The sequence below is a fragment of the Callorhinchus milii genome, unplaced genomic scaffold (genome assembly GCF_018977255.1).
Source record: "Callorhinchus milii isolate IMCB2004 unplaced genomic scaffold, IMCB_Cmil_1.0 Scaffold1, whole genome shotgun sequence".
NCBI lineage: Eukaryota > Metazoa > Chordata > Chondrichthyes > Chimaeriformes > Callorhinchidae > Callorhinchus > Callorhinchus milii.
Genome location: NW_024704742.1, coordinates 51,227,891 through 51,254,293, shown reverse-complemented (window position 1 = coordinate 51,254,293; position 26,403 = coordinate 51,227,891). Strand labels below are relative to the sequence as shown.

Below are 26,403 nucleotides of genomic sequence, written 5' to 3'. Positions count from 1 at the left end.
ATTTTAGTTTCAGCAGCCAGCCAGAGGAAAGAACATTTTTGCAGTGAGCTAAGCAAATTAGGAAAGCTGAAACACGATAGGCTAAATGGCACAGTATTAATTGCATCACCCTATTCCCTTCACCCTCCCCCCTCCTCCCGAAAGCAGCCTGCCAACATTATCTTTAGTAGATTAAGTGGGACGCTGTACCCTGCGTCATCACAAGCATGCTGAGCGCTTGCTGATTATTGACTGGGTGGCAGAGCTTCAGGAAGCAATGCACTCCTGTGAAGAGGAGCTGGAGCCGGGCGTTTCAGCAGATGAGAGTGCAAAAGGATGCACTTCAATTGTGACTCTATGAAAAACTGCCAGTTGTGTGAGGCAATTGAGAAGAGTGGTGCACTGGTGGATTTTCTCAGTGCAGTTGTATTTCGTAGGCAGCTAGAGCTAAGAAGTTGCTTAAAACAGTTTGGAGCTCCACCCTTCTATATTGTGTGTATCAACATCTTAGGAAGCAGCTGATAATAGTTGCTCAGCCTAACTTAACCATTGTGCACTGGTTTGTATGATACCGTCTGTGAGGCTATGTGGCTGTGCTCTATGAAAGGTGAAATTTCCCTGCAGGGCACCTTCCATGTCGAGTAAGTTTTTCCAGGCTGCTTCTGAGTTCATCTGTATTCAGCCAGCACTAGAGCTCAAAGCGTGCGTCACACAGAAAAGACTGCATAATAATGACGAAGGGACACTTGAGGCTTGAATTGTGTTGCCTTTGAGAGGAGTGAGGGGACAGTAATTCAGACGAACGACTGGCAGAGCTGGGACAAAACTGTTATAATTCTGAAATTCATTATTCTGCTCAACAAAAGGCATAATGTTAAGCCTACAGGATTCCATGTTTTTTGAAATTAGCATCAAGTCTCTGCTGAAGTCTTGGAGTAGTAGCTGTAAGTATAAATGCTTCAAGGTCTATATGTATTTATATATAGATCCGTACATATACGTTGTTTTTAAGAATACTATTTTGCATAAATGTTAAAGAATTGTGTAAAATGGTGTGAAATTATCCCAAAATGCAAAATCTATAATTACCTTTTAATCAAAAAATGTCAAAATATATCTTTTGGTTCAAATCAGATGGAATAATGTATAGTTCTATAGACACCATGCATACCATAATTTTATTTATAAAAAATTGAATGTTCACCATCCTGGAACTGAAGAAAGCACGAGCAGTATTTTCAGAGTACTCCAATTAATGTTTTATCACACGTACTTTCAAAGCTTTTTGAGATTTTGCAGATTTTAACTGTAAAAGGTAAATAAATATTCGTGTCAGCATAATTTTTTTTAGCCTTAAGGGTTAAGAATGTTAGAATGAAAATGTTTCCATGCAGTTTCCATCAATGGGTTGTTTTCTGAATCACTCGCATTTTATTTAGTGCTGGTAGGTTCTTTCTGTAAAGCCTGATGTAGCGCTGTATCGTTTGAATGTTACGAGCCTGCTTAGTGTGCAGAATGTCAATGCATAGCTAGCTGCTGTTTGATTATAGTTTAGCTTTTTCTATTCAGGAGCAACAATGGAGTGACATTAATATGGCCTGATTTTGGTATGCAGACTTTCTGCCAACATTGATGGTTCGTACTTTTGTCAGGAAAATGCTGTGAAACAACCTTATTTGTATGTTAAAACTGGCTCTGTTAGTTTTAGCTTCTCTGTGCTGCTGCCTGAAAATTCCTTTCTAAAACTCATCTACTGCAGGGCTCAATTTGGATATTAAATGTAAATATAAGATGACAGCATCATGACAGAGTGAAGTTAGCAAGATTTCCTCAGTCGTTTCCCCCACAAAATCGCCTGGAAAGTTGGAATGCTGGTATTTGTTTTTCTAGTTGAGTCGCAACTGTCCTAAAACTGTCTAACACTTGAGTTTGCTTATCACCAAGATTCCAAATTAATCAGTGAGCGTTTACTTTGCCAGTGGTTAGTATAAGATTCTGATATTATTTTGAATACCCTATTCAGAATATAGGTGAATGCCTCCCTAGTTTTTAAACCTTGTACCTCTATCTGGCAATGCAGTGGTTAACGTCCTCTCCATTTGACTGCTTTAAACAAATTTTGGGAGTTTTGCAAGATTTTCACTAGGATACCAGATTAAAAAAAAACACTTATTGGTAGCAGTAGACTGGATTTATTTCGGGAGAAGTTGTTGTGAAATGGGTAGGAGAAATTGTCTTCCACTGTTGAAATATCTTTAATTTCATTTTAGATTTCCCCCTTCTCCGATTAGGCAATCCACAGAAGTATGCTTGATTGGATGTTTGCAGGATTGACAAAACAGTCATTACATTTGACAACAATTATTCCTGAAGCACTTTTGAGACATTTCAATGTGTTGGTGGCTACATGTTTTGAAAAGGGAGAAGCGGAAGTATCCACAAGCACAAAATTGGTTTGGATCCATTCGCCAGATAGTGGCTTCTGTGATGATGATGACAGATTCTGTATTTGCTCTATTTAAAAGCATCAACCTTCATCCTTTTGAATTTAATGAAATGGCTTGCATGCATTCCATGAGAAGAGAGAGGTTTCGTTTGTTATTAGTATTGTTACAGGAATGAGCAATGCCACAGAAGAAATACTTCAATGGCGTATGAGCTGAGGTCGAAGTAATACAAAACCTAATAAAATATTGTTTATTATGGGGTGTCATTAAAGTGGAGATTCACTGAATATCAAAGGTAAAAGGTTGTAGATATGTGGAGGAACTTAAAAGGCTGGATTATTTTCAATGGAGTACAGAAGATTAAGGGGATCTGATTTTTTTCAAAATTATGAATGGCTTTAATAACAAAAATTACATTTGTATTGCACGTTTCACGTCGGGAGGACGTCCCAAGCCGCTGGACAGTCAGGGATTTGTACCCGAGCTCGGTGTTGGGATCAGGAGGGGTGGAGGGCAGGATGGGTAGGGGTAGGAGGGTGACCAAAGGCACAATCGAAGAGGAGAGTAACAGGCTCAACAGAGAAAGATTGTTTCCACCGATTCCCTAGTTTGCAACAAGAGAGCATAAATTGAAGATTATTTCCAGAAGGNAAAAAAGGAGGAGGTTAGAAGAATATTTTTTACGTGGAAGGTTGTTAGAATGTGAACCAGCTTAGCACAAATAGCCATTGAAGCTGAGTCATGTAGGCAGTTAAAAGGGAATTGGATAATTACATGAGGAGAAATATTATTGACTGGTACGGAGACAGAGAAGGCTTTCCGTTACCATAGTTGCGGTGGGAGAGCTAATGCCAGTACAGACCATGTTCCTTCTGTGCCGTAAACATTCAGTGATCCTATAACATTCCATAATAACTGTTCAGCAATCTTTCCAAAGAGAATTGAAAGGACATTTTGTGAGGTCTGTTTTATTTAGGTTTAACTTGGATTAAGAAGTGGTACAAAATCTCCTCAGGGTAATCTCACATCATTTTGGCTTCACACCAGTTGTTGTACAACTGTGGGCAATGCAAGTGATTATTTTTCAACTTTAAAGAAAACATGAAGAATTAACAAATGCTGGTTAGTGGAACTGGATGCTTTTTGTTGGTACGTTGGATGTTTGACATGCAGAGATCCATCACCATTCTTTTGAGTATCTAAACCAGATTGAGAGTTTCACAAATGTATGCTATTCTACATATGAAAATGTCCCTATGTCTGGAGTGGATTGTGCACTCCCTCCCTGGAGGGACACACTGTGTTCATCTAAATCTGGATTATTAGTTTCAGTTTAGCAAGAGCCAAGGCTTGAGGACCCCAGAGTGGGGTTGGGGGTACTGCTGGAGTTTAACCAGCTACAACCTCATAGCTCGCCATTGAGAGCACTGTCTTGAAAGCTTCTTGTTGCTTGGGCAGAATCCCTGTTCTGTTACTGGTGTTTGGTATAGTGAAGAGAAAGTGAGTCACCACAATTTCTTTAATAAAAAGCATTAAAAAAAACTATGGATCCCACAAATATGTTTAACTCCCTTAGTTTAAAGTAGTTTGTAGAAAGGTAAAAATGACATTCCAAAATGTTTTTTTTATTATTTGCATACAGTCTGTATAATAAAATGAAAGAAGAAAAAGTTGATTTGAGGTATAATGTGTTCAGACATTAGAAATAACATCCCATAACATTGACTGAGATTCTGTCATTGTGATTGATGCTTCTGAAATTGTACTGTGAGTCAGAAGTGAAACCAAGATAGGAATGGGCATGGCGAATCATAGGGATATGAAGAGGAAAAGAGATTAAAGAAAGAGAGAAGACACGTTACCTGTAGTGTAGATTAATATAGCAGTCTACGTGGGTGAAGTGAGAACTATCAACTGAGCTCGTTAGGTTGTCACCAGATAAAGTAATCGTAGGTAAATTGTTTTTAAAATTGAATGTGCTTGAATGATGAGAAAAATCCAATCCTACAACATCATTTGTAGTGCTTCATTCAGCTGTTTGTTGTTGCAGACGTGCTTGCTTTGCACATGGTCTTTAATGATAATTGCCTAAAGTGTGTACAGTATGTTGCTGCTAAATGTATTGTTAAATATTGCTAAATGGATTGTTGACCTGTCCTTCCTATATTGTACCATTTTTAGAACAATGTAAAGCACAATGTGTTGATGTTGTAGAACCACTGTACTTATTGTGTCAGTGCTGGATCAACAATCTATTTAGTCCCATTACCTGCCCTTTCTCCATACCGCTGCAGATTTTTCCTCCTTAGATATCTATCTAATTTCCTCTTGAAAGCTAATATGGATTCTGCATTGACCACCATACCCAGAAGGTCCTTCCACATCCCATCTATATTGTCTTTCTTTAAAAAAAAGACCTTCCTCACCTTAAAGGGAGATGCTCAGGGCATGAATGCATTAATATTTTGGGGATCCCATAGGCTATGTTTTTGTTAGCTAACTGCATTTATCTAACTGGATTTCTGCAGAATAATTCAGGGAAAGCCAGCTCCACTGCCACCAGCAGAATGACCTTCAAGAAGAGATTTACTCTGTTGACTTCATAGGTCAGCAAGACTGTCCATCAAGAAGCATGGAGCTTGGCATGGAAGGCAGTTAGTAGAGAATGATGAGAGTGCTTTTCAGTCTTTTACAGATTTACTGTTGGAAATCCAAGTGGAGGCCTGAGTGTAAAGTGTAGATTTGATGCTGATGCCTTCCAACATCTGCCCATTGTATCCACAGAATTTGAATATGTGTTTTAAGAAATTCAGTTCCAAAGCATCCTTTGCATTGCTTGATCACACAGTGGGTGTTCTAGATATCACCCTGGCTCAGTTGGTAGCACTCTTGTCTCTGATTCAGAAGTTTGTGGGTTCAAGCCCACAAACTTTGAGCTCAATCTAGGCTCACTTGAGTGCAGTGCTCGGGGAGCACTGCATTTTTAGAGGTGCCATCCTTCAGATGAGATGTTAAACCCAGTTCTCGCCTGGTTGTTCAGATGGACGTCAAAGATTCCATGCCACTGTTTAAAAGACCCAAGAGTTTCTCCCCAATAATTCCCCAAATAAAATTAATCGTTCATTTCATGCATTATTCCAACTAATGTTGGCTCGGCATCAAGCTCCGCCTCTATTAATCGCTCCAAGTGAAGGGCACTATATAAATGCAAATTGTTGTTGTTTCTTGGCTGCCGTGTTCACCTAAAAAATACACAGTCAGTACACTTTGTAAATCCTGTGATTTGAGATGTCCTTCGGATGTGAAATGTGCCATATCAAATGCAAGGATAATCATTCTATAACAATTAAAAGCACCATACTTATGTGGAACATGTAATAAATACATTATTTTTAAACAAGCTGGATATGTATAGGCACAGGCAAATGCTTTTAAAAATATAATCAATCCTTATTTCATATAGCAATTATGTCATCAAAATGTCAGTTTTACAGGATTTACTGTAAAGTGTGGTAACTATTTTGTAGGTGGACGTGACAGCCAATTTCCACACAACCATATCCCACAAACAGCCATGAAGTAAATGACCAAACTGGAGGACACCAGAAGAAACTTGCTTCTCTTTTTAAATAGTGTATCGGAATCCTTATGTCCAGTATTAATAATTAAAAATTATGCTTGCATGTGTCCCTGTATGTTACTGATAGAATTACTAAAACAGAGACTCAGTTTGGATGAATGAAAGGTTTTAAAAAAAATACAAAAACAAAAAACTCCAAAAGAAATAATGAAAAGTGACTTGGGACTTTTGAGAGACATTTGCGAGCATGACTTGGGAATTGGAGATGAAAGTTCCTGCCCTACCGCAGCCTAATTTTGTTTTTATTGCACTATATGGAGAATGCGGAGACTCTTGGGATTGTCTTAATTGGTGCTGTAGTACTCTTTACAGCATTTAAAACAGTAAATAATTTAGAAATGTGATGCACTCAGATGTGGATGTGAGTAGGTATTGCTATATCAAATGCAAGGATTATTATTAGGTGCTTCGGAGCAGGAATACATTAATGCTTTGGGCTCTCACAGGCTGTAGCTTTTATAGCAACTGCCTTTAACCACCTGTTCTTTGTGCAGAATCATTTAATAAATACCAGCTCCACTGCCACCAGCAGATTGACCTTCAAGAGGAGATTTGCTCAGCCGACTTCATAGGTTAACAGGAGTGTCCACCAGGATGAATGGAGCTTGGCACAACCTGCTTGTTCACGCCATAGAACCATTTAATTTATGACTGAAAACAGGAATCAAATCAGCTTTGCTGCTTTTTCCAGTCAGTCTAGCTCCTCTTTGTGGCTGTAAACATATGCTTGCATGTGTGCGTGCGTGTGTGTTCATGCACTCATTTCCTCAATAAGTTCCCCTACAAAATACACACCTGTTAAACTTCACAGTAAAAAAAATCCTGTAACGTGCTTTGCGATATTTGATGATGTGATAAGGTGTTATAATACATTTCATCCATAAAATAGTCAAGTCACTTTACAATATAACCTGTGAAGCGCTTTGAGACGTCTCAACGACGTGATAAGGCGCTATATCAATTTCAAGGATTGTTATTATTATGGTACATTTCATCATAATGGTTCCGGAATCATATATAGAGTTATACTTCACTATAAGAATCACATTTTCATATTTTTTAGTACACATCTTCACTGGGAAGCATCATGTGTAGAGCTAATAAATTTATCTGTAAAATAGAATGAGATGAGTCTATGTAGTTGAAGAACTTCTACAACTGAACCCGTCCGCCCCACCCTCCTGGATTTTTTTTACTATCCGACTTGAAAGTTTTTCTTTTACAACTAATTTCATCCATGAGGTCAGTAGTACTTGCAATTTAAAAATACACTCAAATAGGCAGAGGACATGAATCACTCTAAATTCTAGATTATTTGTTTAAGACATATTGATGATGAAACTTCCTTTCAGTACTGTGATATACTGCTGTTCCTGTATGAGTTATTTTAACAGAAACATGATGAAATACCGTTTGGTGACAGTGCCCTGTAGCAGATATGAGTTGATAGAAATACTGTTGCTCTTTAAGTCATCACTTATTTTTTTTGTAAGCACTGACCTGTCGCTATTTAGCCTTTTTTAATGTTATACAAACATAGCAACATAATTTTTTGTACAGATACTGTGCACTTCAGAATCATACAAAGAAAATTGTGGGTGTTTAATCAGTTTTTAAAACAAAATTGTAGTCAAGCTGCACATGGGTGCAGTATTACTGTATACAATTTACTGTTTTACACACTTATCATTATCTATATTATGACTCCATTCTTTGCTTCAATAGTCCAGAACTGTGACGGTAGTGCCACAGGCAAATTGTGTTTAGCCATTTAAAGCGGGTGCAGTGCTTAAATGTCAGAGAAAGGGAGTATCATTTGATGAACTAGTTGCTGAGCAGTAGCTGCAAAAATGCCAGCGGTTTCTTGTGCAATATTTGGGCAAGGTCTCTGGACTAGAATTGAACTCCCCAGTAGAATAAACGTAAGAGATATTGCCATTGTGTATTTGTTGTTATTTTCATATCCATTGTTGTACTGAACTGGTTTGTGTGAACCAGAAAGTACAATTTATCCATTGAAATGTATCAATAAGAACAATTACAAAATTATATTTATGGAGCGCCTTTCACGTCGGGACAGACAGGGGGCAGGACCCGAGCATGGGGGAGGGGTGGTTTAGGGGTGAGGGAAGTTAGAGAGGTGGGAGGGCGACCAAAGACACGATCGAAGGGGAGGGTCTTGAGACCGGTCTTGAAGGAGGAAAGGGAGGAAGTGAGGCGAAGGGACCATGGGATGGAGTTCCAGAGTGTGGGGGCAGAAAGGCTGAAAGCCTCGGCGCTGATGGTAGGGAGACATGGTGTGGGCCGGAGCCCACTGAACGGAGGGAGTGGGCAGGTTGGTAGGGATCAGCAGGTCAGAGAGGTAGGAGGGAGCGAGGCCATGAATGGCCTTGAAAGTGAGGACGAGGATCTTGAACTCGATCCTCTGGGGGATGGGGAGCCAGTGGAGTCAGGCGAGGGTGGGAGTGATGGGGTCACGGAGCCTGGTGGGTGAGAGTACACGAGCTGCACAGTTTTGGATGATCTGCAGCTTGTGAAGGGAAGAGCTGGGAAGGACGATGAGGAGGGAGTTCCCGTAATCGAGCGTTGATGTGACAAATGCGTGGGTGAGGGTTTCAGCAGCCTGAGGGGTGAGGCAGTGGCGGAGTTGGGCAATGTTACGGAGGTGGTGGTAGGCAGTGCCGGTCATGGTGCGGATGTGGGGGAGAAAGGACAGTTCAGGATCAAACAAGATACCCAGGTTCCTGACTGGCTTAGTGAGGTTGAGTGTGGAGCCGTGGAGGCTGATGCTGCCAGTGCCCGAGGTGCGGAGGCGCTGGCACAAGCCAATCAGGAGGGCCTCGGTCTTGCTGACGTTCAGTTGGAGAAAGTTATCCCTCGTCCAGGAATTGATGGGGGACAGGCAGTCGGTCAGGACACCAGTGGTCTTGGAGTTGAGGGTGGAGGCTGAGAGGTTGGGTATGGTCATCCGCATACATGTGGAAATTTACCCCATGTCTGTGGATGATGTCACCAAGGGGGAGCCTGTAGAGGGTGAAGACAAGGGGACCGAGGACAGAGCCCCGAGGAACACCGCATGAGACCGTGCGGGGGGCTGGAGGAAAACCGTTTGCAAAGACGAAAGCGCAAAGTATTTATAATTCATAATAACTAATGTTTCATGTATTTAATAAAATCCTATTCCAAACGTTTCAAAATACTTGATTCAATGCATCATTGTTCTGGGTGAATTCTAGGCACCTTCCAGGATAAATTAACTCATAGTTAGTCTAAATATTTTTAAATTCATGGCAGCAGTCTCTGTAGTATTGTATTGCTTTTTACCTTAAATATTGCTGAACATTTCAAAATCTAGGACCGATGACACCTGTCTAATATCACATTTTTTTTTACAGTTTCCATAGCTTCCAAAGGTGAATAAGTTTTTGTATTTGAAGTACCCATTTGTACTCTACCCATTTGCCATATTTAAATGGCAAAATCAGGATTAGAAACCTTGATCATGTGAACTTTTTAATGGACAAACTGCTTGTCACCAGACTAACAACTTGAGGAAGGAGAATAAAGATCAATACATTGTGTCTATAAGCCAACAATATTGTGACCCTTCTGACACTTTTATCTGAGTTTCAGATATCTTTGTCTCAATTAAATAGAAATCAATTGCAACATATTGTCAACTTATATTAACTTATATTACAAGTAAATTTTGCATCTCTTTGATAAGCTGTTTGTGAAGTACCACATGATGGAATTCTTCACAAATGGCCACTGAGTATCAAAGGAAAGACATAAAGGGAAAGAAACCGAGGGCCTTTGTTAGAGGAGCTGGGTCTAAAATGAGGGGAAATGTTAAGCGGGGTTCCTCAAAGGTCTGTACTGGGACCCCTCCTGCTGCTGATACATATTAATTACCTGGATTTGCAGATTTCATGTCAGATGTTTACATTTGCAGATAACATTAAGTTTGTCGGAGGGGAAAGGAACTGGAATCAGAGGAGATAGCAAGGGTTTTACAAATAGAGTTTGATAGGGTGTGCGCATGGGCTGATAACTGGCAAATTAATTTAAATAACAGATAATTATAATAATAATGATAATCATCCTTGCATTTGATATAGCGCCTTATCTCGTCTTCAAGACGTCTCAAAGCACTTCACAGAATATATTGTAAGGTGAATTGACTATTTTGTGGGCGAAACTCAGAAGCCAATTGTGCACAGCAGTGTTCCCCAAACACTCGTGGATTGAGTGACCAAATTTCTAATTTTGGTTTTCATTTTTTTTAAGGGATTTTTACCCCCTGTAAAGTGATCCTCCAATTGACTAACAACTGGGCTCCTACAGAGGTGTATGGAGTAAGAAACCTTGACCAAGATTTCACCCTGCTGGGAATCAAACCCAGGTCCTCTCATTTGCGAGGCGAGTGCTCTAACCAACATGCGACAGGATTCCATGATTGGAATTGCAAAGTATTAAATTTAGGAAGTAAGAATAGGAAAAACAAGTAATCCACTTTTGGAATAAAACTTGCCAAGGTAAGAATAAAAGCTGAAAGAGATTTAGGAGTGCTCCTTGACTCGTTGCTTAGCATTTCAAAGCTGACAAAAAAAATAAGGCAAACAGATTCTGGGCTCTGAAACAGTAGAATTCAGATCCTCAGATATCATGTTTGAGTTATATCATGCTCTGGTCAGGCCACACCTAAGGGGGCCTGGAGGTAGTGGAGAGGAAAACAAAGAGGATGAGTCCGAAGGTTAGAGAAATGAATTATGATGAGACAAACTAGAACTCTTCAGTCTTGAAAGATGACTCAGAGGAGACCTGATAGAAGTGGACATAATCTTAAATGGGATTGAAAAGTAAACCCCACACTTTGTGGTACATCAAGACTAGAACAAGAGGATATAGGTTAGAGTTGCAAAGGACAATTTCAGTACAGATACCAGGAAGTTCTTCTTTACCCGGAGGGTAGTGAAAGCCTGGAACAAGTTACCACTAAGGGTAGTTGAGGCCAGGACACTGGACTAATTTTTTTTTTTTTAAATCACGTTTTGCTGTGATGAGAGGATGGTAGGGTTGCTATTCTGTAATGATAAGATCAGATGGGCTAAAATACTTACTTTATCTGAACTGATCTTGTGAAATGATGTCTGAATCCTCTGAACTTACAAAATAGGTGGCAGTTTAGGAGGTTGGATGACCTTTTTGGGAAGAGAAAACAGTAATATAATATCTGTAGGAAAGAGCAGAGCGAAATAATTCAGTACATTGATTGACATAATTGTATACATTATTATTGGATTACAAGATGACCTCATAGAGCCTCTTGCTTAGGATATACTGCCTTAAAATCTTTAAAAATTGGATCTATGAAGAATGTACAGAGTCTCAGTTAGATTACAGTAGTCATTTTAGAGCTAATCCCAACATACTTGTAAAATGATACTTCTAAAAAAGACTTTGACATAAGATTAAAAACTCCAGTGAATTATGATGAATAATGCTGTGCTGATAGGTGCACCTAATTTCAAATTGCGTTAGTCTGGAGGTCTGTGTATTTGCATTAGATGATAGACTGCAACGCTTCTTTTGGCAGTACATGATAGAAAAGCACAACTTCTGCACTGAGCACTGGAAGGGCAGAGGGTCTAGTGAGCACATTTTGAGGCTTGTGATGCAGTGGATTTGTGTACAATAGTTGGTAGGGTGTGGTCTTGTGGTAGCAATGTGCCACAATGTTCTCAGTAGCTGCAGAACTGTCTGGGAGAGGTTGTTGAGAACCTCTGGCATTGGCAGAGAACCAAGTCTGTTTCCCTGTCTGTCCCTCGAATGAGAATAGTGAGACTATGGAACTTGGAAGTAGAGGCGAGCAATATGTAAGGTTAACAGGAGCTGAGTGGAAAGAATTGCTGCTTGCAGTGACTCTTCTGCCTCTCCCAAGTCCTGCTGACGAGATAGGTCTTTTGGTAATCAATAGTATCCTGGAGTATTTCAGACCGGCCTGGCTCATGAACCAGGCTACTGAGATCATCACAAAGGGTTAACCAGATTCTGCCATTCCATTGTGAAGCACATCACCTTAGATCCAGCTGATCTCCATAGTCTTCACACGAGAGGGGAATGGGAGGGAGTACGAAATGGGTGAAGACTCATGTGGAGTATAAACACCGACACGGAATGGTTGGGCCGAGTGGCGTGTTTCCGTGCTGTACATGCTTTGTATCATTGTGCTCAATCTCTTCCTCCTCCTAGGAGGACAACTTTGAAACAGGAATTTCAGAGAGGTTGTGAAGTCATCAGGGAGATGCATTTAGTTCTAGTGGGTTCTCCTATTTGCACGTGCTGTGCAAAACTGACAAAAACAAACTTTTAAAGTTCAAACAAACTCTGGTACTTTGCTGCACCACCACTCAAATATTCATGATTGAACAGGACTTACTTTTTTATCAGCTATTTTCAACCATTTAAAAAAAAGCTCACTGAGGGTGAGAGACATCATGTGTTGGAGCTCAGCCTTCTGAGAATGTCACAACAATGTTAGTGAGCACTGAAAACAAAGATCCCACTTGCATTGTTATGAAAATAAACCCCATGTTGTATTCCTCGTGCAATATAAAAGTGCCACTAAAATATTGCTTGTGATTATTTTTGTTCTTCCCGTGGTTTCTTTTTTCTATTATTTTCTTCTCTCAGTTTTTCTCCTTTTGTGATCCTGATTTTTGCTCCAGTATCTCCTACATGTCCAGGCTTGACTATGTTAACTTCCTGCTCGCTGGACTTCCAGCTCTTCTATCCACAAACTGCAGACTATTCAGAACTCTGCAGCTCGTGTCCTATCCCGCACCAGGCTCCACAAACCAATCACCTATTTTTTCTGCTAACACTGCTGAACTGATGCTTCTCCAAGCCCAGTATTTTCCTACAACTAGGTTGGCAACTCGCTTTTACTTTTACCTGAGGTCACCCATTATCAGATCTTATACAAAGTAGAGCAACAAGTAGTGCAATCATTGAAATAATCCATAATTTCAGTTTTCACAAATAATATAATAGTTCAGGGAAATTCTTCCCCAGTGCTCCATAGATATGTATGTACTTGTGTGATGCATTCTGATATCCAATAATCGTGTTTAATAGTTTTCCTTTGGGAGGGGAAAATGGGGCTAATTTAAAATAATGTTGTAATCTCATGAGGAGGATTGGCATTAATGTTGCTCTCCAACTTCAAACAGAATAGCTCATTGCGTAAGACAATAGACTCTTACTCTAGAATTAAACAATCCGCTCTTTATCTAACTTTTAAGCTATGGCACAAACCTTTCATCCTATGAGCTAACCTATAATTAAGTAAATAAGAATATTACAGTTTGAGAAGAAAAGAAGCCTTGACAGTGTTTTCGTTTATTTTATTAGGATTTTGTTTTGTATTTGTGTAATAGTTACACTGAAAGAATCAAAAATGTCTGTCTGTTTGGGAATTCTATTTTAATGTACTCTACAATAAAACGGCAAAAATAATATGTTTTGAAATCCAACAAGTGCAGGTTGGAGCTCTCATGAGTTGAATCCCAGCAGATGTAAGGACCTCCTTATGAGCTTCCTGGTGAGCTGTACTGTTGTAGCTGGTTAAGGTCCAGCCACTCCAAAGGTTCCCTTAGCCTTTGCTATTACCAATCTATGTCTAATAATCTCCAGAGTTAAGTAAGCAAGGTGAGTCCCTCCAGGGAGACAGTGCACGTTCCATTCCAGACATGGGAAATTCCCATGTGTAGGATGTGTAGGTGGCATACATGTAAGAAACTGTCTGGTTTGGATAAGCATAGATATGTGTTTCTGCATGTCAGTTACCCAGCTGGCCAAAACAATTGTAATATAACACATATATATATATATTCTTCCCATTTAATTCCTGATAACCCTGACTGTCAAAGGCCGAACAATTAAGTAGTTCCAGTAGGCAGTTTACCAATGTTCAATGACATTAAACTCCAGCAGTAAGCCATTGCTTCAGGGATAGGTCCCCCTATGCCTTGATCTTGTCAACCTGTACCAACATTCTCTGGGATTAGGGTACTTAGCTAAAGGAAGAGAGTGTGCAGTCCTTAACAGATGAACTGGAAACCACACATATGTGGAGCTCTTGGTAATTCGGTTTGGAGGCTGTCAGCATGGTTATGAATTCCTCCTATTTTAGACGTACCCAGTCTACGAGCCACAAATGGCTTTTGAGACTAGATCAATGGACAAGCATCTGAGCAACTGGTGCACTTCACCATTAGTGTTGAGTTTGGCCTCGGTGTGGTTTTCAATCAGCAGGAAGTATGTATGCATCCTTTTTCTAGTATCGTCCTTTGTTTGAAACAAATCTGAATTACACCACTTTTCAATGATGTGTACATCAAATATAAATTCCCAAACCTACAGATACTGAGAACAGTGTGGGCTGTTAAATATGTGTCTCATTGTTTCAGCTTTGTTGATGAAATGCTTCCCGCATCATGTGAGGATTTTGAGAGCTTGTTAGCTTGTTACTCTTTGTATAATGAACGTGGCTCCCACTTTTCCTGTTTGCATTTATCAACTGACTTCACTGTTAACACTGTAGAACTGTGTCACTTTAAGGGCATTTTTGGATGATTTGAAAGAGGATTAGATGACTGGGAATTGTCTGCAAGGAGGGTTTCAGCCTACATTGATCTGTTGCTCAATAGACTAGAGGGGGTCAGCTTCATGATGGGCATGTCTCTTTGCCGTGACCCCATGGATCTGGATCAAGCAGAAGGTGACAAGTTAACAAAATAAGCCATTCTACATGCTAAAGGGAGATATCTGTTGATAGCTAATATGGAAATTCTATGGCTTGGGAGGGCAATTTCTGGAAAGTTTTGCCTTGAGTCCAGATTCGTGAATGCTATACATGCTTAAATATCCAGGGTCCAATCCCTGTTTTGTAGAGAGATGAGCATTTATTGCTGAAGCGCTTCCAAAACCAACTTCAGGAGAGCGGGATTTGTGAGCAGTCCATTCCTTTTTGATGTTAATTTGCTGAGTCACACACTTTCTACAATCCCGATCCAGATATTTTTGTTATTGGAATGTAACGATGAGCAAGTAAATATAGCTCCCTCTGCTGGCCAGAAGATAATTTATATTTTATTAACATTTGCCCCTTTTTATGACAAACGTATATAGCGAGGGTACTCAGATTTGTAAAATTAATGTTTTTTGGCATCTTTGCTGGATAAGTCATTTTAGCTTGGGTCCAAATTTCACAGAACAGGGAAACCCTGGTAAAACACAACAATTTCAAGTGAAGGAACAAACCAGCTGTTGTAGAGTTTTGGGTTATGGCATCACTAGGGTAAGTGGGATAGGTTCAGTGAGACACAATATCACAAAATTTCCGCAAGTTGGTAAGGTTTGCATTCTTATGATGCACAATCTAACTTGACCGACCGACTCAGCAGGATTTGTGTGATAATCGATTTTTATGTCACAAAATGTCCATTACCTACTCATCTTAGAAACAAGGTAGCACTATAATGAGGGGTATTAAATATGTCACTTTCTCCTCCGCCTTCTCCCTTGCTCAGAGTCCAACCCCCGTCACTGTAAATCTCCCTGAGATGCTATCCTACATAAAGGGGGCTATATAAAAGCAAGTTATAAGATGGTTCCCTTGCCTCATTTTCAGTGATACTATACCAACTATGAAAACAATCAATGGCATAAATTAAAGTCTTCAGAGGTAAAATTTGAAAGTGTTAGAGAAAATTTGAAAGTGGACTATGATAGAATCATAGGATGTTTAAGACACAGAAGGATATACTGATGGAGCCATCCGCTCTAATCCCATTTTCTGCCATTCACTGCACACCAGATTTTTGTGGTGTTGCAAGTTAAAACGTGCATTTACAGGTAAATAAAAATGAGTACCGTTGGATCATTGTGTTCCAAGAGTTATTCAAGTATGAAACTATTTTTTTTAATTTTTTAAAATAGTTTAAAAAAAAACTATTTTTTAAAAAAAACTTACTGATAGGTGTTTAAATTAGTAGAGGCAGAAGTAATTGGCACTGTTTACCCATTGTCAGTCAGATATAGATTCACAGGTGGTAAGTGTGTCTTGCTTGCGAGGGATTATGTTTCTGGTTTGTTACAAGGGTGGAGACATTCAATTTCCGTTCTGCATTTACGTGGTTATGTCAGATGCAGGAAGTGGATTTTATGATTGAAAAGGGTACGACTCAGTAATAAAGTTGAAAGTGGATCGCCTTTGGGTCATTTGTTAATTGTTTTCCTGATAAGTGACTAATGTAAGTTTGTTACTGGAGGAAAAAACATTACTGGTGTCCATGTTGTATAGACTTTAGGCTTGTGGTGCTTGTCCACTTTAGTTGCATTTTGTGAACGTGCAAAAGGCTGCACAAAGCTGGAAGTAAAATTTGTTTGGCTAGATAAGAATATTTGTGAACATACATAGGATTATTGACTCCAAATGGGTGAGCAAGTGCTTCATTGTTCTCGTACTTTCAGTTTCCATGTAACAAGATTGCTAATGTCTGAAATAATATAGAATCTATAGTTGTGCTTGAATGCTTTAAATTATGGCCTTAGTACAATTACTTTGCCCATGATTGTAGAAATTTGTTATATTGTAGCAATATTGGTCTTTTTTTAAAACTTTAAAGAGTGTGTTTAGCATTGGTATCCAAAGATTTAAAAAAAAATGATTGCAGGCTTTTTAAAAAGCAGTTAATGCTTGATGATTTATCAGTTTTAATTTTATGGGCCGCCTTTTTACATTAGGGCCCTGTTTTGGTTGGAAAATAATAATTCTTATATTTAGTGTACCACCTCTCACGTTGGATGTCCCAAAGCACAGTACAGGCTGTAAAGTTCAGTGACTGTGTTTTGTGGGCAATTACACACATTATGCAATACACAGTATCCCTATGTTACCCCTAAATTCCTTCTGGAACTTGTTCCCACTTCCCCTCCACCTCACCTCAAGTCTCTCTTTGGTTTTAAATCCAGGCTACAGACCTACTCCTTCGAGTGTGCCAATAGTCATCTCCCTTCCCCTCTCACTTGCTCGGTGTCCAACACAGTCGTTGTGAAACACTCTTAAGATGTTATCCCGTGAAGGGCACTACATAAATGCAAGTTGTTAAATGATAAATATATTCATATTCTGTTTGAATGGATCATTGATATAAGCTACATTTAAACCTCTGGGGCTTATTTTAGATTGAAGAAAATTTTTTGTTCAATTGGATCAACATCCAAACTGTCTTCCATGGAATCTTTTGACGGAATCACAGTTTGAATTCAGTGTTTGTTGATCATTTCTCAATCTCCTTAATTTGATCTCTCTATCCGTTGATTTGCTGGGATTTTCACGATAAATGTTTGGTTAACCATAGTAGAAAATCAGTTCTTTGGGAAGCAGATTGCTGGTGTGCAGCAAGTTTTTGCCATTTTTAAAGATTTATCTACTTGTGTTACTAGTTTTCTTTGCTTCTCCACTCGATTAAGAGCTTTGTATTTTCTTTTAGTGTGTTTTTTTCTCAGCCTTGCAATACTACTTTGTATTTCTTTTACGGATTTTTAGTTGGTACTGTTGGTAGCAATCTTACCTCTCGAGTCAGGTTGTGGGTTCAATCCCCACATTGCGATTTTGAACTTCGAAGTTTAGGCTGATGCACCATTGCAGTGCGACGGGTGTGTGTGCTGCATTGTTGGAGGTATCGTACTTCGGATGAGATGTTAAACCGAGGCCCCATCTAGCTTTTCAGGTGGATGTTAAAGATCTCGTGGCACTATTCGATACGAGAAAGGGGTTACTCCAAGTGTCCTAACTAATAATCCCCCAAATAAAATTGGTCACTAACTCTATGACGTAGGACATAGCTGCTGCATTCGCCTCCAAAATACAGGTACCACACTTCACAGTATATCCTATGAAGTGGTTTGAGACATTTCCCATTGACAATTGTAAGGATTATTATTAAGGTAGTTGTTTGTGAGTTAATGGTGAGATTTCAGAAGGAACTTATAGTATTAGCTGGAGGTGGAGCAAAACTGACATCTGAAGTAATTCCCAAGGATGAACGTCAGCAAATTTATCGTGGAATCGGGGTGGGGGGGGCGGGGGTGGTGCGCTGGGGGGTGGATAGGGGCAGGACGGGATGGGACACACATATGCAATTAAATTCTTAAAGAGACTGTTTCTTTGGTTACTCCCCTCTACTTCCCCTTCATTGAAATGGTCTTGTTTATTTGCATGTGAAGGCTGAATTATATTCAAAGAATAATGAGGACGAGGTGCAGTAGGTAATAAACACATGTAATAAAACGGTTGCGCACCATCTGTTTGGCAGCCAGAACTATAGAAGTAATCCTAGATACTATATAATCCTTGCTTTTATAAGTGGGGGTAGAATCATAAATGTGTATATTAGGATTATCTACAGAGAATAGTACTATAAAACCTTAATTCGTGCTAAGGTCAAAGAATGGCAGAAAGAACTGTCCCAAGTACTGTTCATCAAACACTACACCGCGTGAAGGTGACTATAGAAATATAAGTTGTTGTATTGACAATTTTCAATGGAATAACAAGAAATGGGCCTCATATCTAGCTACGACTTAGGTTTTATAAAGTAACCCTCACCTCCTTCAAACTCTGAAGACCTACCTTTAGTCTGTGCTTTTGGTCATCTCCTCAAGCCCTCCCAATGCAACTTCCAACTCGAGTCTAAACCCTTGACTGTCCAATGGCTTGGGACATCCTCCCTATGAAGAAAAGGTGCTGTATGAATGCAATTTGTTGTTGTTTAATTTTCCACTTACATTTTGACTCTAAAGTGGACAAAGAAAGGCATTCACATATCTTAATTTGAGGGAAAATTTATAAAATTTTCAGCAAGTAAAATAAACTAATTAAATGGGTTGCATGCAAGATGCTCATTGATCAACTTAAGATGTAAATTCTGTTATAAAATGTGTTCATGATGTTAGGCTTCTGTTTGTGCAGCTAAAGGCATCTTGCAGTGGCAAGATGGACCTTGTGCTTTTTGCTGGAGTTGCGTGTTCTCTCCAAATCTTTTTTGTATGACTTCATAGGATTGGCCGTCAGCCAGACTTCCAGTTCACTGTAACATGTGAGGGTCTTTGTTCGAACTTATTACAAAAACCTGGCATCTCCTGACACCTTGTATTATTGTACTCGAATGACTGATAGAATGATTCGTTCCCACAATTTCCCAGACAAAGAGCAAAAATCTATAGCTGAAATCAGGATGGGGCATATTTGAATCAAAAAATGTTAGTAGCAAACACTTTATACAACAACAAGATTACATTTGGATAGCGCCTTTCATGTTGGGAGGACGTCCCAAGGTGCTGGACAGTGTACAGCATTTCAGACCCGAGCTGGGGTCAGGGAGGGAGAAGGGAGGGAAAAGGTGGTGGACGATGGCATGGTCGAAGAGGAGGGACTTGAGGCGGGACTTGAAGGAGGCTGAGGAGGGGGTGAGGCAGAGTGATTGGGGGATGGAGTTCCAGAGGTTGGGGGCAGAGTGGCTTGAAGGCTCTCCCGCCAATGGTGGGGCGGGTGGGTCGGGGGACATGGAGCAGGCCAGAGCCGGCTGAGTGGAGGGAGCGGGCGGATAGGTAGGGGGTTAGGAGGTCACAGAGATAGGGTGGGGCGAGGCCATTGAGGGCTTTGTAGGTGAGGACCAGGATTTTGAACTGGATCCTCTCAAGGATAGGGAGACAATGGAGTCATACAACATGATGGTATGAAACTGAGGTCGCAGAGGAAGGATGAGGCCATGGAATATTTAAAATTAAGGATGAGGATCTTGAATTTAATGCACTGGGGGATGGAGAGCCAGGGGAGCTGAGCGATGATGGGGCTGTGGGCCCGTGGAGCCGGTATGGAGAGGATAATGGGCTGCAGAATTGTGGAATTCTGGAAAGCAGTGTGTGCAGGAGGAATGGAGCCTGGACGGTGGCTCGAGAAAGGAGGGAGGGGTAGAGAGGTGGTGCCAGAAGTGGGTGATTTTGTTTAGGTGAGGGAAAGGTGAATGAGTGAAAGCCATATAGGGCTGAAAAGCAGTTGGAGGTTGAATAGGACACCAATCTTTCGCTTCAGCTGTGTGAGGTGGAGTGATCATCGTGCAGGTTGATGCAGTCAGCACCTCAGGTATTGAGGCGTTAATGGAAGTAAAGCAAGAGAGCCTCGGTCTTGATGACATTTAATTGAAGATAGTTAGACCTCACCCAGGAATACAAATCATAAGGACCCTTCTAACCTGTATGCCATATTATTAGATTGTGGTAGAATTTTTAACCCCACTTTCCCTACCTTTTTACATAACCCTTAATATTTGCTAAGAACAGTATCTAAATTCCTTTTAAACATTCCAACTGCATCTTTGGCCCTCTGAGCCAGTGAACATTGTATATTTTCCTGTTTATTTCAAACTGCGCATTTTTCTTCCTTTAAATGTTATCTCACTTCCTCTGCATTGTTTAGCAGTTTATAAGGCAGCCGACATTCCATTGCAAGTGTCTACTTGTAGCTCTCTGTAACCAGCTGCTGGGAGGTGCGGAGAGGTAGATTTGCTTGCTTCACTACTTTCTGATTTATTTTCCCTTCTGTTCTTTGGGGAAGTGCCTTATTTATGGCTAGTTTCTCTGATGGCCTTGCTGAGATGTCAAAACTGCAGGCGAAGAATAGATATTCTACTTGTGCTTTAGGGCACCACTGAGCTATGGTTCGCACTGTGCCCTATTGGAGAATTAATTTCTCAGAATAGCCTTGGTTTTAAGGTATCTATCAAAATAATAATAATCCTTGAATTTGACATTGCGCCTCATCGCGTCTTCGGGCTATCTCAAAGCGCTGCACGGGATATACTGTAAAATTAATTGGCTATGGTAAAATAATGTAAACTGCCCATTCGATAGATGTGATTGACGCATTATGTCTGAAGTATTTGTAAAACATTTTGTTTTGGGGGAGGGAATGCTGATGACTCATTTTCACATTTTTCAGATAGCAAGACTTTGTTTGGATCTCTGAGCTACACTGAGCTACAGGACTCTTTGTGTGGAGTCCTGTAGCTCAGTGGTTAGAGCACTCGCCTCGCAAGCAAGAGACTTGGGTTCGTTCAATTCTCGGCCGGGCAAAACCTTGGGCAAGTTTCCTTACTCCACACGCCTGATAATAATCCCTCAAAAAAAAAAAAATTGATCCTTTCAATCCACGACTGCTGTGGTACACTGCTCTGCGCAATTGGCTGCCATGTTTCGCCTACAAATATACAATCAATTCACTTTACAGTATATTCTATGAAGCATTTTGAGACGTCTAGAAGACGTGAAAAGCGCTATATTAACTGCAAGCATTATTGTATATTTATTATATATCTCTTCAAAGCTGTGTGGTACTCCGTTGATCTGCTTTGGTATCAAAAACATTGCCTTTTTGAACTTGCAAGCTGCTGGTGATAAATACAATGGGTTAAGATACTTTTCTAAGATTTGGCCAATCTCATAAAAGTATCTTAGTCCACTGAATTTGTCACCAGAGTTGCTGAAATATTTTGCTTGACATCTTGACTAGTTAGATAAAGACTGAAATTGTGGAAATTGCTACTGCACTAAAACACTAAACTTTAATAAGACTGATGTCAGTCAAACTTAGCATTGGAACCATACCATTTCCATTGCATAATTAAATTTAGATAAAATATCACCATTTTAGTGATCTGCTGCTGTAGAAACAAATATTGTTGACACAGTGTTTCAACTTAAATTTCTATATTTCTTTTTAAACTCTGCGATTTTTAAGTTCCTCCAGTTGATAACACTAAGTTGAGATATCCTTGCTTTCCCAATGGCTGAGTGGGTAACCTGAGTGGTTCTAAGCAATACAGATCAAGAATCCCATGTTTGATCAGTAATGTGCTGTGTTAAAGTAATCTTTCAGCCTTGACAGTGGAGAGTGCAGCACTTGAGACCAATGCCAGCGAGCTAAGGAGGGGAGAGAATATCAGTCAGAGTAGATTCCTGCTAACTGTTGAATACCCACTGGTTAGCATGTGAGGATGCCAGTTGATTACTGGATCATTTCTGGCTGTGATGCCCTCTGGTTACCTTTCCCCCTCATAAACCTATCAAAACTTTTGGCTCATAAGCGACGAGTGATAACTTGGTTGAGGTACGAGAGGGAAGCTCGTACCCGTGGAACTAATATCAGTAAAACAATGCGAGGGAAGTGAAGTAGTACACAATAAACTATTAAAAAGTTCTGCTATGAAATTAATGTAATGGTTGCTGAGAGTTCAGTGGGAGGAAGGGGTTAGCTGAGTCAAATGGAATTGTCTGGCACCTCCTGTGGGTGTGAGAATCTGCTAATCTACTGTGGCATCGAAAGCCTTGCCTTTTGAACCCATGAATTGCTGATGAGCCAATTATGTTGTTTTACCATTCCCTTAATTTGCCAAAACACTTTACGCTGCCCCTAGCAACAATATAATCACTGGACAGACATTTCCTGCTCCACCAAGTGTTATGATTGAAATTTGTTGCAGAATTGATGAGAACGACTTGTGAGCACACTGTACAGTATTATAAAAACCCCAAATGACAGATAGCCTTAAACTTTGAAGATGACAACTTACTCAACAAATTGTGAGATGCATCAAGCGCTTCAATTTTTTTCAGAAAGCTTTTTAATCATATTACTGGAATTGTAACAATTTTCCTGAATTCCCAGGTCAGTTTTTAAAATATCCACAGCCTATATCAACTTTGCATTTTGACTTTTTTAATACAATAATGGAAAGACCCGTAAACCATTCCTTAACTGAAAACGTGATCTTCGAACAAAAAAGTTAAAATTGTAAAGCTATGTTCATTATTCACTACATGTACTACGTGTTATCCAGACTTAGTATTCACAAATTTTTAATATATGGTAAACTTGGCTTCCCAGAGCAATACCCAAAGTCTAGTTCTATTTTGGAACGTGAGACGGTCTGTCATTTCCAATATAGATTCCCACATTTTTAAAGCAAGATGTGAATCCAACTGAAATTAAGTAGGAAATTACTGCTTCTAAGCTGAGCGCTACAGCTCGCTCCTGCAAACCTTTCATTCCCACATAGTAAGCATTTCAAAATTGTTAGTATTATGAGCTAATTTGACTTGGCTGAACAATAAGTAATGCTTTATTAGCATTCAGTATTGTATTAATTTTATTTGGTCAGTCGGGTGTCTGAACATTTCAGCTTATTTTGTACGTGAATAAGAGTGATTAAGTCATGATGCTAGGATATATATTATGGCTTTTAATGAAAAGTACATCTACCTTGTCAAACGGATTCACCTGGCTAATGATTGTGACTGCCATTCCTGCTTTTAAGACAAACTCACCGAATTGTGTTGCTCATTTTCTGTTGATCAGTCATAAGGAATCACTTTTCTTTCTCTTCCCTTGTAGCGTCGGCACCAGTCAGCAGTGTGAGTAGGCGCCGTATTTCTACAGGCACTCATCCCATCTGGGAGAAGAAAAGTGTCATCATGTCAAACGTTACCATTGACCCAGACATCAAACCTGGGGAGTATGTCATCAAGAGTCTCTTGGCTGAATTCACAGTCCAGGCGGAGAAGAAGATTGAAGTTGTGATGGCTGAACCACTGGTGAGTAAACTTATACTGTTACTTTCCTAAAAGAAGATAAAGAAAAGTAATCTTGACCAGGATCTGAATGCAAGGGAGGAAATAGAGCTGAAGATCAAAGCAAACACCAAGGTTGTGCACTGGTTCACTGAGTTTAGAGGGAGAGGTCAGGGATATTGAAGTCAGAGCTGGAAAAGAGGATACATTGGTAGGAGCCGGGGAGGGTGGTCTTGGTCTTGACCATGTTGAGCTGCAAGAAAATGAGGCTTATCCAGTTCCTTGATGTCTGATAGGAAGGTGAACAGAACCAGGTGGACCAGAAATCAAAGGGAGACGGGGAATAATAGATTTGTGTGTCACTGCATACATGTGAAAGTTAACATTCTCTTTGTGGATGATATCACCAAGAGGGTGCATATAGACAAGAAAAAGGAGGGGTCAAAATCCATCAATGATAGAGTAACCAGCAAATAAACTGAACAGATGGGGAAAAATGAAAACAAATAAAAGAACCTGATTCCACAGAGTTATCTTTTAATTGGGATCTTTAAATAATAAGCCTTATGTGGGTGGGTGAAATGGACTTGGAAAGGAGAGTGGTAGCAGTTGTCATGGAATCCGTGGTGCCCCAAATGATACAGGCAAAATTAGTGAAGGAAATAGGAGTGGCCCTATGAAGGACAATTTCTGACTGCGTAGAAGGATGTGTAGGTGGTATATCTTTGAAAGCTGGTGTATGGCGGATGTGATTGACACTTTGAGGACAGCATCAAAAGTCACCAAAGCCTGATTCGTGTTCTCTTACATCTACAGAATTAACCTTGTAGAGTTGCTGGTTGAATTACCAGTTGTTCTTTTTATTGTTTTTATTTTCTGCTGAGCTCTCAATCCAGTTTTTTATAAAAGAGGTCACCTGTCCATGCTATACTCTCTCTGTCAGCACCCAGATATGGTGCCAAAATATAATATGGAACATAGGAGATACCTGTATCCTTCCCATTGTTTCTTACCCTTTGTAACCATAATTTGCAATTAAAGTACTATAATTAACTAGTTTATGAACATCAATCTGCATTCTTGATTAATGAAATGAAACTTCATAAGCATTTTATAGCACTGTTATATGTCATACTGTATTGATGGTAGTGCATCAAAGGGGTATTTTGACGAGTCTTAAAACCCACGGGTATGAGTAGCTTGTGTCACGGGATCCTAGATATTTCTACAGGGGTGGCATAAATAATTTATCATGGCTGGTGAGAATGTCCTGAGGCTTTGACTTTGCATTACCGTCAGTAATTTCTTATTGGTAGAGTTATTAGCTTCCAGAAGCTGGAATATAACATGGGTTGTTTACTGTAACTCTTGGCATTCTGTTGCGTCTGCACTTTTCTAATGAATGTCTGCACTGCCAAACATTCCACTGAAGGGACACTCCATCTGAGAGCGTATTGTACGTTATTTGAATAAATTGTAAGAGTAAACAGCTCACTGCTTGCAAGATTGCTGTGCTGTTTGAGTGCCATGACACATTACACAAATCAATGCTTTAACATTTTTTGAACTGTTGATGGTGTCTTAAGTGAATGTTCAGAGAGCTGGGATATGAAAGCTGAAAGAAATAATTTGGTGGTAGACATCTGTTTTCCTTAATTCTTGAACTATTCTTCCTGTAAGGCGATGTGCTTGGCAACACAATGTCAGAACTGAGTTGACATGTGCTGGTTGTGGTATTCAGGATCCCAATTCAGATGGATCCCCAGTACTCCCAAGGCATTGATGATGATGATAAACCAGCTAGCCTGGCTCATCAGTAGGTCTAGGATGGACAGACTGGTGCCCCGGGGCAAGGATTCTCCCCACTCAGCTCTTGTAAACTACACAAGCCAAGCCCTAATGGGTAAGGTGGTCTTGCCAGACAGAGCTTTCAGAGGCACGCTATGTGCTTTTAGTTGGTTCAACTCCAGCAGACTCCATTGCACAATTTGGCGTCCCCAAGCCTTGGATCATGCCAACCTGCACCTAATATTCTCTGGAATTCAGTAAGCAGGATTCGTTGCTCCAGGAAGAGACTCAGGAATTTCCATGTTTATGTGGCATACTTGGAATTATTGGTTTCGTTTGGATACTATTAAGCTTGACAATGATTTTCTACTTGTGTCAGACACCAATTTATTCTTTATTTGATTTGACAAAGTATATTTCAGTTGACAAAGCATAATCATAAGGAGCAGCATATATTTGAGATGTTTGATGTCTGTGACATTTTGCTTGTTTACTACTTTCAGAATTGCAGCTGCTGTTATGTTGCAGTGTTACCATTACCAGAACTCCCTTTCCTGGCACATACCTTATCTATGTATTGTCTGGCTTTATCTTCAGTTTGGTTGAGCTTGACTCAAAGGACTTCCCTCCTAAATCAGGATTAGTTCAGGTGTACATGCATGAAAATGTATCCCTTTGGCTGTGGCTTTTGTCAACATCCTTAAATCTCCTACTCAGGGTTCACCATTGTGTTTGCCAAGCATGTCAAGACATTCATTCTCAGTGAAGGCAGTTTGCAAGTGCAATTTATTGTTGAGAAGTGTAGGACACTGTAAATCCTGGAACAAAGACGCTGTGATCTAGATAATTCTG

The 26,403-nt window shown here is 39.9% G+C and overlaps 1 protein-coding gene across 1 annotated transcript in view; it reads left to right on the top strand.

Moving 5' to 3' along the window:
- The first annotated feature begins 237 nt into the window (after positions 1-237).
- fryl (furry homolog, like) overlaps positions 238-26,403 on the top strand; it is a 164,999-nt gene continuing 138,833 nt past the window's right edge. The window contains exons 1-2 of the mRNA XM_007892728.2: positions 238-923; positions 23,588-23,787. Of these exons, the coding sequence (XP_007890919.1) occupies positions 851-923; positions 23,588-23,787 (273 nt within the window). The 5' untranslated portion in view covers positions 238-850. The remainder of the gene's footprint in view (positions 924-23,587; positions 23,788-26,403) is intronic.